Source organism: Chiroxiphia lanceolata, chromosome 2 (assembly GCF_009829145.1).
Source record: "Chiroxiphia lanceolata isolate bChiLan1 chromosome 2, bChiLan1.pri, whole genome shotgun sequence".
Lineage (NCBI taxonomy): Eukaryota > Metazoa > Chordata > Aves > Passeriformes > Pipridae > Chiroxiphia > Chiroxiphia lanceolata.
This window is the reverse complement of record NC_045638.1, coordinates 6,720,787-6,736,878: the sequence shown is the minus strand read 5'-3', so window position 1 is coordinate 6,736,878 and position 16,092 is coordinate 6,720,787. Positions and strand designations below refer to the sequence as shown.

At 40.3% G+C, this 16,092-nt stretch overlaps 1 protein-coding gene across 1 annotated transcript in view; it reads right to left on the bottom strand.

The window, feature by feature from the left end:
* Positions 1–16,092, bottom strand: part of EFHC2 (EF-hand domain containing 2) — a 60,388-nt gene that overhangs the window by 35,749 nt on the left and 8,547 nt on the right. Inside the window, exons 2-4 of the mRNA XM_032680586.1 lie at positions 14,624–14,809; positions 10,179–10,329; positions 2,355–2,578 (exon numbers count right to left, since the gene is read on the bottom strand). Coding sequence (XP_032536477.1) covers positions 2,355–2,578; positions 10,179–10,329; positions 14,624–14,809 — 561 coding nt within the window. The remainder of the gene's footprint in view (positions 1–2,354; positions 2,579–10,178; positions 10,330–14,623; positions 14,810–16,092) is intronic.

Here is a 16,092-nt window from a genome sequence, read left to right as displayed (position 1 = left end):
ATGATGAACCAATCCAAGGACTGCATTTATATACTGTTGGTTCACATATATAAATGGTGACCTGAACATGGTGTTTTTCCTAAGTCAAAATCAATCCTGTCCAAAAGGCATTAAAAGGGGCAATACAACCCTTCTAATGTAAAAAAATTCTACAAAATGGTTTCCAAAGAAGAATGGTGACAGACACTGATGGGACAATGTAAGCGGAACTGCTTGAACCATTGAATCACAGAATCACAGAAAGAACTGCTGACTGTGGCAATTTATGTCATTGTCTAAATTTCTATTTATCCACTAATACATCTTCTGGCCTTAAAAATCTGAGAGGGAGAAAGTCCATTCTTTCAGAGCATCAAATCTTAAAATAAGGAGAGCAGAACCAAGTTTTGCCTCCCAATATCCCTGGTGATCTGCAGCACTCTTTCCATTTCAGCCATATATGCTACAACTCAGTTACTTACCTTTTTATTGTTCCTTTTTGCTCCTTCCTGAACCTTGAAGACACAATGAGCAACCAAACACGGCCACAGAGCCAGATAACATCATCATCTATGGGATACCATCTCCAAAAATATGGAAGGAATTTCTTCACCGAAAGGGTGGTCAGGCATTGAAGGGGCTGCCCAGGGAGGTGGTGGAGTCACCATCCCTGGAGACGTCCAAGAAACTACTGGAGGTGGTACTTAGTGCTCTGGTCTAGTTGACAAGGTGGTGATTGTTCAAAGGTTGGACTAGCTGATCTCAGAGGTCTTTTCCAACCTAAATGATCCTGTGATTCTGTGCAATATGAATCTAAGTGGTTTGCTACACTTTTCACTGGTGTCATTTTCTACTCCACCACATTCCTTACTTTCCTTGGTACATTTGTTTTCTGGCCACCTATCGGGAGTTTGGTGCAAACCAACTCAATTTTACTCAAAGCAGTCCAGGGCAATAAAAAAAAAATTTACCTTCCACAGATTAGGTACGGGAAAGTGAGAGCATAAGGCAGCCAGAATTTGCTAGATAACTTTTCTGTAATTCCTCAACAACTGAGAACATGAAGACACAGATTTTAGTAACTTTTTGTCTTCTGATGCTCATATTTCTCAAATCTTATTCCCCTCTCCATTCTTTTTAGGCACAAATGTCCACAATACTTGACTGGTTTGCTTGTTGCTTAAAAAAAATTACATCTAAGCAGGTTATGCAGTACCATATATAATGCTGACACAGTCTGACAATACCAAGACAACTCAGCACATGTTAATATTCACAGCTGTTACCTACAATGCCTGAGCAAGAGAAAAGTAACCCATGGCCAGTTTGAGTCACCACAACCAGCAGATGTATTACAAATGCTGCAAAAAGGCTGGCAGTATGAATAAAGATAAACCAACATGTTGGCCTGAGAGAGCCTCAGAGACATGGAAATTGTCCTACACATCTCGGCCATAGTTACCTTATATTTTTGCTGCTGAGACCTGCAGCAGTTTCCTCAATATGAGCATTAAGCTGAATGCAACAGACACAGGAGTATTTGCTGTTTTCAGAGGGCCAGGCTGGAACTGTCACAACAGGCTGCATATCATGGGCTAACTGTCCTAACAGAGTCAGGTCAAGTGCCATCTGCACTCATATTAATCAAGAAAAACAAAACTGAAAGAAACTGTCACTATTACCTGCAGAAAACACCACTCCCACTAATATTCACAGGGGAAAAAAAGGGACCCCAAATCCTGCAAGGGGGAATCCACATAGCATGTAGGAGCTGTGAGTGCGATTTTTGGAGCAGGTGTGTATGTGTGTGTATGTGTTCCCATATACTTATAAGAGAGGGAACTACCTTCAAGTAAAACCTCACAAGTCTTAAAACTGCAGGGCTCTGGGTTCTGTATGGCAGAAGAATTTGCTCTCAACATGCAAAGAGCTGTTAAAAACGTGGGGTAGAGATTAAATTTGACATATGAATAGAACAAAGGAGTCTGCTTGAACCACAATTCCAATTATGTCTTCCTTTAAACACTTTAAAAGTGTTTATTATCATTAAATTAACTCGAGCAAATCCGTAAGTAGAACATGGAATAGGCACACTTTTTTTCTTCTTTTCCGTTCAATACTGAAAGGTTTATTTTATTTTTCCCTATTAATTTTGTTCTGTTTTAAAAGGTGTGTGAACACATCAGGAGAAAACTGGTTATATTTAATTATACAGTACAATGAGCCTTATACCAGAATTTTTAAAAGCAAGTTTTGTCTTGGGATTTATTATTTTGAAATAACCACTTCCTATATGTTTTGAAAGAAAGAATTTATACAATGCATATTAATAATATCAAGTTTTCATTGATAAAAATGCTACTGCCTCATCTGACCTGTCGTCGCTGTGTGATGTATGGATCAGGCGGACGAGTTCCAGGAGGATTTACTCTCACTCCCATCTTCTTCAGGAAATTTTTTGTATACAAGTCACAATCTACAATCTTAAATATTCTGGAATAAAAGTTTACTTCTATGTTGATATTGAAATGAAGTATAGTATAGAACTGATCTTCATGAGGAGGTGGAAGTGGAATTCGATGCCGTCGAAGAATAGTTCCTGTGAAACAATTAGGATAAATTCATACAGTAAATATTATTTGCTCTTAGGATCCCTCCCCAGACTTGCTAATTTTCTATGCTGACAGGACCTAAACAGATAAAGCCATGAGGGACAAACAAAATTATCCTTCATTTAGCAAAAGAATTATTAGGTAAGAGGATCCTTTTATTAACAACAATACACTGATTGTCTTCTGGAACCTCAAGTTCCAGCATTTGACTGAAGTTAATACAGAAAATTGACACCTTCTGAGACAAGCAGGAAACCACTGAAGCAAATTTCCATTTGTTGATGCAAACTTAACAGGTTGGTAATTTTAAAAGTACTTTTCCTCATTATGAAAAGAAATGTCTTCTTCACTTTTTTGGAAAAGCAAGAGCAGTCTCCAGTACTTGTTAGTCTCGTTAATTTTTCTTTAAAAAAAAAAACACATAAAAATTTGTGCATAATGCACATGGTGGGGGTGTCTGGGAGGGACAAGATTTGTCTGCACACTCTGCAGGATGAGGAGAGCCACACAGAGCTAAGGTTAGAGAAAAAACTGCCCTAGCAAGGAAAAAGTGTGACCTATCAAGCATGGAGAATGTTCAAGTGAGCTTCCCCAAGGAGCACATGGGAAGTGGAGACAACAGGGCTAAGTTGGGCTGATTACTGGTCTGCAGCAAAGAATCCATCTCAAAAATACAAAGCCAGGAACTCACAACCCACAGTCTAACAGGAACACGATGCAAAAGAAAAGGAAAGGCGGGGAAGAGGAGAGGAGAGAAAAGAGGGATATTTTAATTTTGCTTAAAGTACACACTTAAATTTTCTTATTCATAAGTCTGTAAATGAAAGGACTGTTATTCTGAGAGCATTGAATTTGGTTACATTTACCACAGTAAAACAGAAGGAAACTGCTATTGGCTATTTATCAGCTGAAAACTCAAATACATTGAGGAATTGGGTAATGCTTCAAAAGTATTCACTGTTGATGAGTAAGAGGCTGGAACATCTCTCGTGAGCAAAGGTTGAGAGAACTGAGTCTGTTCAGTTTGGAACAGAGATGACTCAAGGGGGGGAACACTTCTCAATATTTTTAAATACCTGGTGGGAGGGAAGGCAGAAGATGGAGCCAGGCTCTTCTCCATGGTGCCCATTGACAGGATGGGAGCCAATTAAAAGATACAGAATTCCAACTGAACCTACAAACCCACTTTTTTACAGTGAGGATGATCAAATACCAGAACAGGCTGCCAAAAAAGGTTGCAAAGTCTCCATTCTTGAAACCCAATAGGACATGGCCCTGGGCATCTGGCTCTAGCTGATTCTGCTTGGAGCAGGGGGGTGGACTAAGCAATCTTAAGATATCCCTTTCAACTTCGAGAATTTTGTGATACTACAAGTACTTTACAAATAACTTACGAGTACTTTAGAATCAACTTAGAAACTACAGGCTTAGTAGGTTAAACTAATTTGTAAGACATACATTAAAGACAGGTATGCAGCTGCAGGTATGACCAGCTATGATTTATTCCAGGTTCACAAAGAACAGGAGCTCAGCATAGCTGGGACTAAATTCTTATTTTTAACATTACAACAGAACAAAAAGGACAACAGTCAAAGTTTTACCATACCAATGCCTCAATATACTTCTGTAAAAATACCTTACAGAGAATAAAAAGATGGCCCAGTGTTCGACCTCAGGCTCTTTGTTGTGCTTCTCAACCCGGACACCTCTCTTAACACCACCTTTACAATGTGTCCACCCACTGGCTAAGACCAGACAGGAACCACCAACCTATAATATTATAATAATTACTTGCCACATAGATTCACAACAACTTTGAAATTACAAGAATTCTAAAAGGTGCTGTGACTTAAATACAGTAAACATGCGAAAAATTACAAAGCTAAAAATAGTTCCAACACCAACCTACTACTACAATAATAGATTATTAGACACAATTAGCTGAAAGGTCCATCTCATTATCACTCACTACAGAGCTGGATCTCTTTCCAGTGCCCTTTAGACGTGTATCTGGTATGGTTTCCCACTGAGTCCTGTTTGATGCTTTTCCAGCACTCTTGTTTTGTTTTGGAGGCAGATGAGAGTGAAGGGGGGCTTGGGGAGAGAAGGGATAAAGAAAGGCAGAGCAGGAGGGAGGAAGGTATCACTGTGTGCCTTGTTTGGTGTTTGAAGGGGATTATTCTTAAGTTAGTCCACGGAAAATTTTTATTGTTCACTTTATTTCCCTGTAGACTAATTTGTATGAAATACCTTTCACTACCACCATTATCAGAGTTGTTTGCTAAATTTTAATTCCTACAATGAAAACAAGTCCTTAATTTTTCAGGGGAATAAAGCAACAAAGCAGATTTAGTTTTTGTTCCCATTAAAATAATTATTTAGGACCCATTCAGCATCCTGATGTTTCACATGTACCAAATCCAACATCCTGGTTACTGACCTTTGACTGTAGAACAAATTTTGTCCTCTATCTGCTTGAACATACTATACACCTATTTAAGATGCATCCTGACTAAAATATGTTAGAAAAGGTGTCACTAGCACATTTTGACATGATGCAAAACTGCATTGCATTAGCACTAACAAAACTACAAACTTTAGAATATTTTACCTAATTTTGGCCAATCCTTGCCTCACTCCTACAAAAATCAACAGATAATGTGCTAAGTCAGAACATGCAAATCCTGTTGAATGATAACTTTAGTGAAAATGTAACAGTTGACAATTTTCTAATATGAGGGGTTTTCTGAGGGTTTATTCACCTTAGATTTGGTGAATAAGCCTTCAGCTAGTTTTTCATTTCAGGGTAAAATACACAAGCCCATTTTATTCTGAGGGATAAGAATTTCTTTCCAAATGTGCCTGACATACACACGTACAGGATACATTTTATATTGTTGAATTTGAAATTTAATAATGTGCTCTTGGAAAGGGAGTTGCTGATGGCACTGAGCTCCCACACCATAATTTGTAGCATATCTTTTTGTCTCTTGGGGCTTCTGATTATTTGGCAACCACAGCAGCTGCTTAAGGAGACCTCCCTAGTAGTGAAGGCCTTCTGACAATGAAGCTGGGCAGCAAATTATTTGGTCTCTGCTGTTCCCCTGCCCTGCAGAAGAAATTAAGTGGTATCCAGAGCTTCCTCTCTCTCTCTGCACAACTCAAGAGTGCATTAGAGGGAGGAGTAGAATGACTAACATCTGGAGTTTGTACAGAAAGGAGGAGCAGCCACCACTACTATCCCTGCCACACAAAGAATTCACCCCAATAAACAAGGAGACTTCTTACATTCCCTTATTCATCTGCCTCAGAACACAGCAAGGTCATGATTTGGCCACCATCAAGTATGGCAAAATCACAATTATTTCAAGGCCTGGGGGGAGGCTTAAACTCTAAGATAATTGGTTATATTGGAGGAGCTGATTGTAACTTGGTTTTCCCGCTTGCACTTTTCCTCTCCATCCAGCCGGCCTTGGGAACCCGGCCAGCAGGCAGCTCCACTCTCCTCCTCAGCTGGCTGACCTTGGGGAAACCAGCCAGCTGCTCCTCTCTGCTCTGGCTTGCAGGGCCTGGAGTGCACTGGAAGCTACAGTCAAACCCCATGGGAGCATAAATGACCTTTTGATAAGACAGTATCAGCCAGCCACAGTCCTGTTAACTGGGAATGAGATGTACAAAACACTTGCACTGCCATATCCAGCCTGGCTCTCTATGGGAGGATTTCTCTTTATATTGAAAGAATAATTATCATTCTGGCTGTGGAAGAAGCATTTGGAGTTTGTTATGTGGTTGAGTTTACTGTCCTTCTCTTCACTCTCTACTCCCTTATCTTTACTTGGGTCTTGTGCACTGTGTTTGCCCTGGTGTTTTTTCCTTTGATTCTGGTTTCTCAAGTTCAAGTCAGCCTCTGCATTCCTTTCTCTGTTTGTATAGATTTCTCCTAATGTTTCTAAAATTTTCCAGTCTCCAAAATTAAACTAAGTTTAAATTTCAGTTATTTAGTAGCAACCTTATATGTCCAAATTCACGTCCAAGTACAGCAGCCAATTTCACAAAGCAGTTTTTAAAGACACTGAAACACAATTCTCACATTTATTTTGTCACTCTGAGATTTTGATCAAGGGTAAAAGCACGTCTTTGGGCGCTTTCTTTCTCTGAAGCAAATTTGTTTTAGTTTTGTGAATTCATAATCGAATTTAGAAATTCTTCTAACTTTTTTTGACAGCTATTCCTTCACCAGATCTTCCTGCAGTGTGTAAGCGTCTCCAAGTTTCTTTCTGCACAGCCACAACTAGAACAAGAGTTCTAGTGGGAAACTACTGCATTTCTCCACCTCCACCATGCCCAGGGACACCCACTCAGACCATCAAACTCCCATTTGTGGGTTAAGGCACAAGCACTGGTAATCCCCTGGCTTCAAGGCATTAACCAGCCAAGCTAAGATCTACCTTTGATCTACCCCACCCCTCCCTATCTGCTCTCCAAAAAGGCTCCTGAGAACAGCCATTTCTGCTGTCTTTAAGATCTTTCCTGCCAGGGCAAACATCCAAGTTAAGGTCACCGCCACCTTCTGCCTTCAACAGTTCAATGGCACTTCATCCATCGTTGTTTTTTGCTGTTCCTCCTTTACACAACCTCTTTCCTTCCACAGCAACTCTCCAACTGTTCATGCAGACTGAGGCTATCCTGCTCCTGATGGCCCCACACTTCTTTTTTCACCCACATCCCCACACCTGTGCTCTTTTGTTCAGTGCTGTTTGCCTTTCAATAACCCAAGTTCTCCTACAGATGAACTCTCTACAAATCCCTGGAATTTTAATTAACTCCAAAGTTGTATTTCAGCAGATGTGCATTATGATTAAGATCCTGAACTTCAGCTCAGTTCAGTTCCTCATCCTGTTACAATCTTTTCTGCATGATCATGGGTAAGATTTTCATTCCTTTGTGCTTCAGTTTACCAGCTCCACAATGCAGGCAGTTACATCTCTTGTTCTCGGGCTTACAGAGTCCCAGTCAGGATAAGGAATTTGAATAATATAAGAGACAGAGAGAGAGAAAGGAAGAGAGAGAGAGAGAAAGAGAGAAAGAGAGAAATAAAGACATAGATAATTATAATAAAAGAGGAAACGGGACAATTTTTGATTGAAAATGTAATAAGATTAGCACTTGATGATTTGGGATTTTTTTTTTAAGAAACACTGCTTTTGCATATATTCAACAACAAATATTTAGTGCCTTTAACATAACAACTTTGTCATTAGTCTTCAGTTATGGAGCATGAAATCAATGCTCAAGTGCATGTGAGTAGATAATCCTCTCATAAGCATCACCACCACCTTTTTCACTCTACATCATATTAATCTCTAGGATCATAAGAATATTTATGTAGATGATTATGATAAAGTATAGGCCCCAGATCTATTAATCACCTGTGAATCCTAAACACACCCCAAACAGTCTTTGGGCCTTGCAATCTACAGTATCTTTTCCTTTCTAAACACAGAGCTTCCTTACCAGCCCAGGTACCAGCAATAAATAAATTAAGTGTACTTTGGAGATCCTGGAGCATTTCTTTTTACTCCATCAGTTAAATATGTTGTGTATGTATATTTATCCCACATAAAGTACTCTGACAAAGTCATAGAGGCCTTCAAAACATCCTTGCATGGAAGACTGAGAGAATTCTTGTTCCTCTCTAATACCATTCAGTTAATTTTAGATCCAGTACCAAAGGTGACTCCAACAACAACTAACACAAGATACAACCAAGGAAAGAGGGGGAAATTGCAGCCTTCCTGTCACCAGAGGAAGAGGACTAGACTTCCAGGAACATCAGGGCTGAAGAGGCACAACCTCTGCACAACCCACACTACAAAGACAACGAAAATTACTCATTCAAAGGAATCACCTTTGGATTTGCTTTATCCTGCTCTAATAAATCTGGCTTCCGCCTTCCCTCTCAAAGGTGTCACCTCTGCCTCTCAGGTTAACTCTGCTCCCTTCGTCAACAGACATTCATTCCAAACCACAAATCCAGAAACAGCCGCTCCCACTCCTGTGATGCACAAGTCAAGGAAAACCTAAATCCAATGATGTCTCCCACCTCATGCATTCAGGTGCAGGGAAGGGATAAGTAACTGTAACTTCCCATGGAAAGAGCTCCAACATGCTTTTCCTCACGTTTTGGAAAAGTACGTGCTCAGGAAGGAGCAGGACAAGGTTCCTCTGAATTTAAAATCAGTCCCTGCTGACAAGCCTACAAGGATTCTGGCAAGAACTACTCAACACAGGGAAAGCAGGGCCTGAAGCATTGGCTGAAGGAAGAGATTCACGGGCAATTTTATCCCAGGTCTAATAGTGATGATGCACTAACACCTTTAAATATCACAGAATCACAGAATATGCGAGTTGGAGGGGACCCATCAGGATCATCAAGTCCAACTCCTGGCCCTGCACAGCACACTCCAAGAATCACACCATGTGTCTCAGAGTGTTGTCCAAAGCTTCTTGAACTCTGTCAGGTTTGGTGCTGTGACCACTTCCCTGGGAGCCTGTTCCAGTGCTCAACTACCCTCTGAGTGAAGAACCTTTTCCTGATATCCAACCTAAACCTCCCCTGACTCAGCTTCAGGCCATTCCCTCAGGTCCTGTCACTGGTGAAGAGACTGATCTTGCTCTGCAGATAGATAAATTGGTAGCATCTGTTGATCTGGGAAAAGAATGGGGAGTGAAATGGTTAACTTATTTTTGAAAATTGCTGTGCTAAGATCCACCAGAATGTACAAAATATCTTTGGGGACTGGGAGGCGCAGTCATCCCAAGACGTCCTGCTTCTTTGGATTATATCCCTTGAAAACTTTTCATTTTGGCAGTGACCCATAAACACCAAGAAGCAGCAGCTGTGTTCCCCTTCTGCAACAGGATGTTGACCGCTAGGTCACATTTTTTTTAACGTAAACCAAGTCCATTAATAACCCAGTAAATCAGCTCAGTAAAAACCCTCCTCCAAAAGCCCTCAGGCTGGTCCAAGTGCAGTGATGTGACACACTGAGGCAGGGCAGCTTTTTAGCTTAGAGGCATCCAGGAAAAATTACTGTGCCAAGGACACTTTAATCACAAAAGAACCGAGAGTCAGAGGCACAAAAGATGCTCTTCTTCAACAATGGCAGAGACACTGTTGTAGCTAATGAACAATTACAGAGCTGCCGCTACAGAACTCACTGTCAGTGCCAAGATGGGAGGAGCCAGGCTCGGGAATGGAGACCTAGAACACAAATTGCTTCCGCAGAAGCGACACAACACTGACAGAGACCTACCATCCTATGATTTCAAACAACTGTATTAGAGAAAAAATTGTATGTTTGAGTACAGGAGGGCATTCAGCCTTACAAAGCCTGCCTGATGAGAAACTAAGACAATAAAAATGCTCACATCATGATCTGGAATAAGAAAAGACAATTATAGCTGTGTACTTACATCCTATTTCAGCTATAAGAACTCACATTATGCATCCTTTGGAATGGCCCAAGACTGTACTGAAGAAAAATATAAAGGAAAAAAAAAAAGACTGCTATTAAAAATAGATACCTTGATCTATGCCACTATTTAGCACATGGGGTTCAGTCACTTGAATCGTGTCATCTTCAGGGTAGAAGTATATTTTACAGTGTCTGATTCTGTAAAGCTCTTGATTTTTGTCAGGCACTTCTTCTTCAAAATAGGCATGAAAACACAACACCTATTAAAAAAAATAAATATAAAGCAGCAAAATCTCCAACACCTTTGCAAAATACATCAAGTAAACTTGTAGAGATTATAAGCAAATAAATGTTTACATTTCAGGAGGTAGATTTATTTCTCTGAAATGTAAGAACAGAAATCCACATTAAATCACATAAATTTAAAATTCTTTGCTTGGCATTTTTATTATCACAACATCTAAGCAGAGATGGAACTCTAAAGTAAAGAAATAAATCAAATATAAAACTAGCAGCAGGCTGCTTGGAAAAATCTCTCCAACAAAGCATTTTTGATAACACAATGAGCTACCCAAGTACTGAAGCAAATTTTGAGACTGCTATTGTATGAATTACTGAAAAATAAAGTGCATCATGACAGCAATGGCTTTACCACTGAGGTAAGTGGAAAGAATTCTTTTTAAGCAGATCCTGAAAGCTTTCAAATGAATGGCACTGAAGACGATCAGAGAGAAACTACATTTTTCAGGAGCCATTTACAGCTGTGCAGTATTGACATTTCAAAACTTACCTGGGTCTGCAATTCAGTGAGTGGGGAAATCTCAGAGAGCACAGCAACTGCTCTTCGTGGACTCTTGCAATAGCAATAATGCCAAAAATCCCACCTTCACAGGGGAGGTGCTCAGTGGTTTATACAGTGGCCTTTATTGTCTGGAAGTCTCGGCTCAAACTTGGCAAACCATTACACAACTTTTGCATTTCTTGGTATCATTTATGGTTTTTAATCAACAAGACCAATTCTGAGGGAACATGCAAGACACATCTAATGGGTAGTGCATTATCTACCAGGATGCTTGTTGTGCTAAGTATGTGTAGAAAGGTTTCCATCCTGCCCCCTCCAACACATTTGGGTCAAATCAGTGCTAATTTATACTTCATTTTTCATACTGGTTATATTTAATAAATTCAATTACCTTTCCTCTTGATTTATCAGACAAACTGAAGCATTGAAAAAAAGACAACTTAGCTGTTCCCTATGTTTCAACAAACATCTATCAGACCTTTACTTGAAATGTCTGAAATCCAGTAAGGTGGCTGAGCTCCCTACATGACAGAACACACTGGTCAATAATCTGCACTCCTTTAGCACGTACCTTTGGGAATCTCAACGTACTTCCATGAACAGTGGTGACAGACATTTTAAAACACCTAATAGACGAAACCAACCTCCTTTCCCACATCTGCAGAGAGAGAGAGCCAGCAGCTTGCCCAGGAGCACAAGAATACCACCCTGTGTCCTACTCAGACCTCTTGACAGGCCACATTCCCTTCTCTTGGGCGGACTAGGTGTAAGATTAGAAAAACTCTCCCTCCAGAAATTATTTCAAAGGCTCAGATCCCACTGATTTTCATCATTCATCAAACAGTATGACAGACACATTTTTGGCATCAACTCTCCTGCACTATGACCCTCCACCATTAGAGAAATAAAATTCAAATTATAATCAAATGACATAACTGTTATCTGTTAAACCTGATGGCATTGTATCTTCACACAAAAGAATCTACACACCATCAGTTGTGGCTTTTTTAATTAGCACAACATGAAAGTTTCTGAACAACTTACACATTAAATAGTTGAAAATAAATAAAAAATTCATTCTGACCACATTTTTTAACTGCGGATTTCACTGTTTTATGTATCAAACACAGAAACATCTGACATACAACAAAGCCAACACAAACTCTATCAACCTATAACATCTCCTCTTCCTTCCATTTGTCTAAACATTGGTGTAGAGTGCCATTTTAGATGACCAAGTTATCCTTCCTGGCCCCCAGATACTATTCTGGAATGACTAGGAGCTCTGTATAAATCTCTTGAATACTCCAGGGGACTTAAGAGGTACTATGGTGGAATTGTACTGACCATCCTGGGGTTCAGCTGACAAGGATCAGAACTTCATTCCTTGCCCAGCTGCTGATAAGCCATGCAAACATTGGAAACATGGAAAATTATGTACCCTCTTCTCCCTATTCTGCCAATCCCACTAGAACATAGACTTTCAAACAAACACACTGTTCAAAAGCCCTCTTTCATTACTAACTCTTCTTAATTTTGTCAATGATCTTTCCTGAGAATGATTGTCTCAAGAGACACCAGCCAGGCACAATGGGCTGTTTGCACAGAATTCCAAGCACAATCACACCCTTACTACAGTGGATTTATTTCTTTCTCTGAGCATTCATCTATGTCCTGGTTTATTCCATCTGAGGAGTTTGTGTAGGTTTGCATTTAAATTTTATTCTCTTCATACCCTTATCAACATGATACTGTATGACTGAAATATATGCAGCAACCAACTGCAATTTTGCAGATCAAAGCAGATGATTCAGGGAGGGTGAGGAGGGGAAGGAACAGAAAAGAAGATGACTTACTTTTCATTTTGAAGCATAGTTAATGTTAAAAATACTCAAAATGCAACACTTCCTAACTCATGCCTCATCTGCAGTACATTGTTGTGTGCAAAGTTCCCATCCCACACTTTAAGAAACTGAATGTTACCTCTGAAAACCAACAGTAACAAATATTGAATAAATTCTGTGGCACTTTGTAAAGTTGGCATAAGGCTTTTCTGGCACCCCTGGTAACCAAATTACAAACATCACTTCAAGCCCAGGAGGCCTTGTGTGTATTTAATTGTAGAAGAAATTAAATTTACACCTGCTTCCTATTAGGCATATGGAATTGCAAAAACTATTTCTCAGCCTACTTAATAATGAAGTTTTGTGCCTGTCCTTCCTCCAGTTACTCTGGTACTGCTGAAAGTTAGAAGCCAAAGAAAAATGGTAAGAAAACAGATTACATTTCAAAAGATGAACACCTGCTCAACCCATTTCTCACTCAGTCCATTCTGCTGAGCCACGAACTGCAGCACCAGAGGACAAAGCTGCATTCCAGGGTCTTTAATGGGGCAGCTAAATTAGCTGGGTACTCAGTACCCTTTAACAGTCTGCAATTAATGCAAACACATGAGCCCTCCAGAGGCCAATTCCAAACTTGCAAACTCCTGGTCTGTACTGCCCTGTGGAGGCACAAACTGATTAGATAAGGAATGTCAAAAGGCCAGCGAGCTCCTCTCACCAGCCAAGGCCAAGGGCCTGATGCTCAGTGGCAGGTCCCTCTGCCTCCTACCTAACCTTTTTATTCCATAAACTTGGATCCAAGGCCTGCTAACTTACACATGGCCCTGAGAAGCCAATACACACCTTCTTGTTCCAAGAAGGCTGAAGTTAAGGCAAGTGCAGGACTGGCTGAAACCTTCACACCTCAACATGTTGGACCAGTTCATACCTGAGCATGCTGCTGAAACCCCTGTGAGCAATACAGGGATTCCAGAGGCAATGCCAACCAAAGGCATGTGTAGCTGCTCAAGCCTTACACCTTCTTATTGTAGTTCTGGTCTGCCAAAGATTAATGTGTAATTGTACTGCAATCACCTGCATGGCTTCTCTTTTAAAGCAAAAATTACAAGGTTAGCCATTCTTTCCAAAACTTAAAGGCAGTAATCATTTAGTAATGCAACATTTCTGTGATCTGCTGAATGATTTCTTTTTTCTGGATCATTTTCCTTCTCTGATAGCAGGCTTTTTGCTTTTAGAAATAAAATATCACTAAGTAGAACTCAATGTAAATTTAAACACAGAAAGTACCAAGTATGCTACAGAATTCCTGTCATCACAGATTACAGTTATTTGATAACTCTCTAACTTTAAAGGGTCACTACATTCTTGCAAAATAAAATGCAAAAATGGTCATTTTAAATTGCTGGGTCTATAATGGCCATAATCTATTACACATGAACAGCTCACACAAAAGTTAACAGGACTTTGAGTATGCAAATACAATGGCATAAGTGAATCCCAAGCACATTGCATTTCACTGAGTTTAAGGGTTCCCAAGTGCCCTTGCACCTCTTCTCCTGGACTGGAGTCTGCCTTACATTCACTCTTACCAGGTTGCCAAATAATTCCTTTACTGTCACCATTCTCACTAAAAAGAAATATGTTGACCACTCCCTTAGTTTTGTTACATCCTGGATAAGATACACCCCAATAGAGAAATATTTTTATATTTTGCTGGATATATGTTTACATTAATTGTCTAATATGTGCATATAATGAAAAAATACTTGCTACCCCTCTTATTGTGTATCTAGGAGCTTTTTTTACACACACAAAATAATCTTCTGAAATACCTAACTGAATTTCACTTTATACTCTGTCATATTGTAGCTATTCATAAAAAAAACACAGAGATGGATTTCTACATACCTGCTTGTCAAATGCTATCCAAGCTGGAGGATTACTTCCCATCCCGTCAGGAAATTCAGTGTATTTAGGTTTCGGCCTCTGATCAAGTAATGGTTGACCTCCTATTCCAGGTTTTTCTTCAAACAGCATGGGAACATTATTGCAGTAACCCCAGCGCTGTGACTTGTGGAAATTTTCTCCCCCTATCTGTCAAAAGTTTGGGAGAAAGAGAGAAAAAATTGCCTGTGTGTTTGTCTTTAAATCCATAATAGTTAACTATCTAGGCAAGGAGGACTAAACACGCAAAAGTTTCTCTATAATTATTTTTAACACAGAACCTAAAAACTTGTAACAACTGGAATGCTGCAAGGGGAGTGACATTTTTCGGTGGTCAATTTGCCAGTCTTACAGACAAAAATGGAATAATATTCCAGTAATTTGCCTAGGCTGAGAGACTGGACGATACTGACTGTTTCCCACACACATTCCTTCCCTGGGACAAGGATTGAGGCGTGTGGTAGAAAGAAGCAAGTCACTCCCAAGAACTGTTGTAAAAGGTAGAGGGGAAGAGCCTTTTCTTCTGGTCACCAGAGGGCAAATGGGAACAGTTCAGCAGCACTCAGAGAACAGCCTGCTCTCGTTACTCACGTCAAAGATCTTATTTGCACTTGTGTCCCCGAGTGCGAAATAAATTCCTCTGCACTAGTGCATACACTTGAACTTTGGGAGGTTGGACCTGAATCAAACGACAGAATATATATTCCATCTGGGCTTATTTCAAAACAAGGTCTCTGTAGTGATTTCTCTATATTATTACTAATTTTTCAGGCAATTAAGGATGGAGTGCTTAAAAATACAGGAACAACCAGCTGCAAAGAAACCCATCTTGCCCACTCGAATTTCTTGGCTGGGGCTGGAGCCAGTCTTCAAATAACACAGAAAAGCCTCTGGTCTCACATGAATATCACTCCTGTCTGTGAGAATGTCCTTCCTAAAGAGCTGCCTGCTTTGCTGGCCAGTTCCCTCCAACAGATGCAGCTGTGCTGTGCTTGGGCAGCAATTCCCTAATGACCCCAGGTATCAGTCTCATAGGACAGGACAGGGAAATAGGAAAAGCCAACAGAAAGCTCCACTTCCTTCCACGAGCAGCAATCCTGCCTTGTTCACTCCCCTCACTCTGCTATTCTTCCCTTCCTTGCCCTCTCAAATCCTCAAAATACTTTATCTGGGAAGGCAGAGAGGAGACATTGGGTAACTGTACCCTGGCACATCTAATAAGGGGAAACAGAGAGGACCACAACTGTGCCCTCCCTCAGCCCGGGACTGGGTGAACATGAGGGAAGATGAGGCTAAAGGAGGAAGAACTCACGTCATGAGTGAGCACAGCAAAGGCCCTGGTAGAGGAAAAGGTTGGACAGCAACATTTTTCACAGCAGCACCAGAGCAGGTGTGTCAGTAAAGTAGCAGAGGGACAAAACTGCCTCCCCACT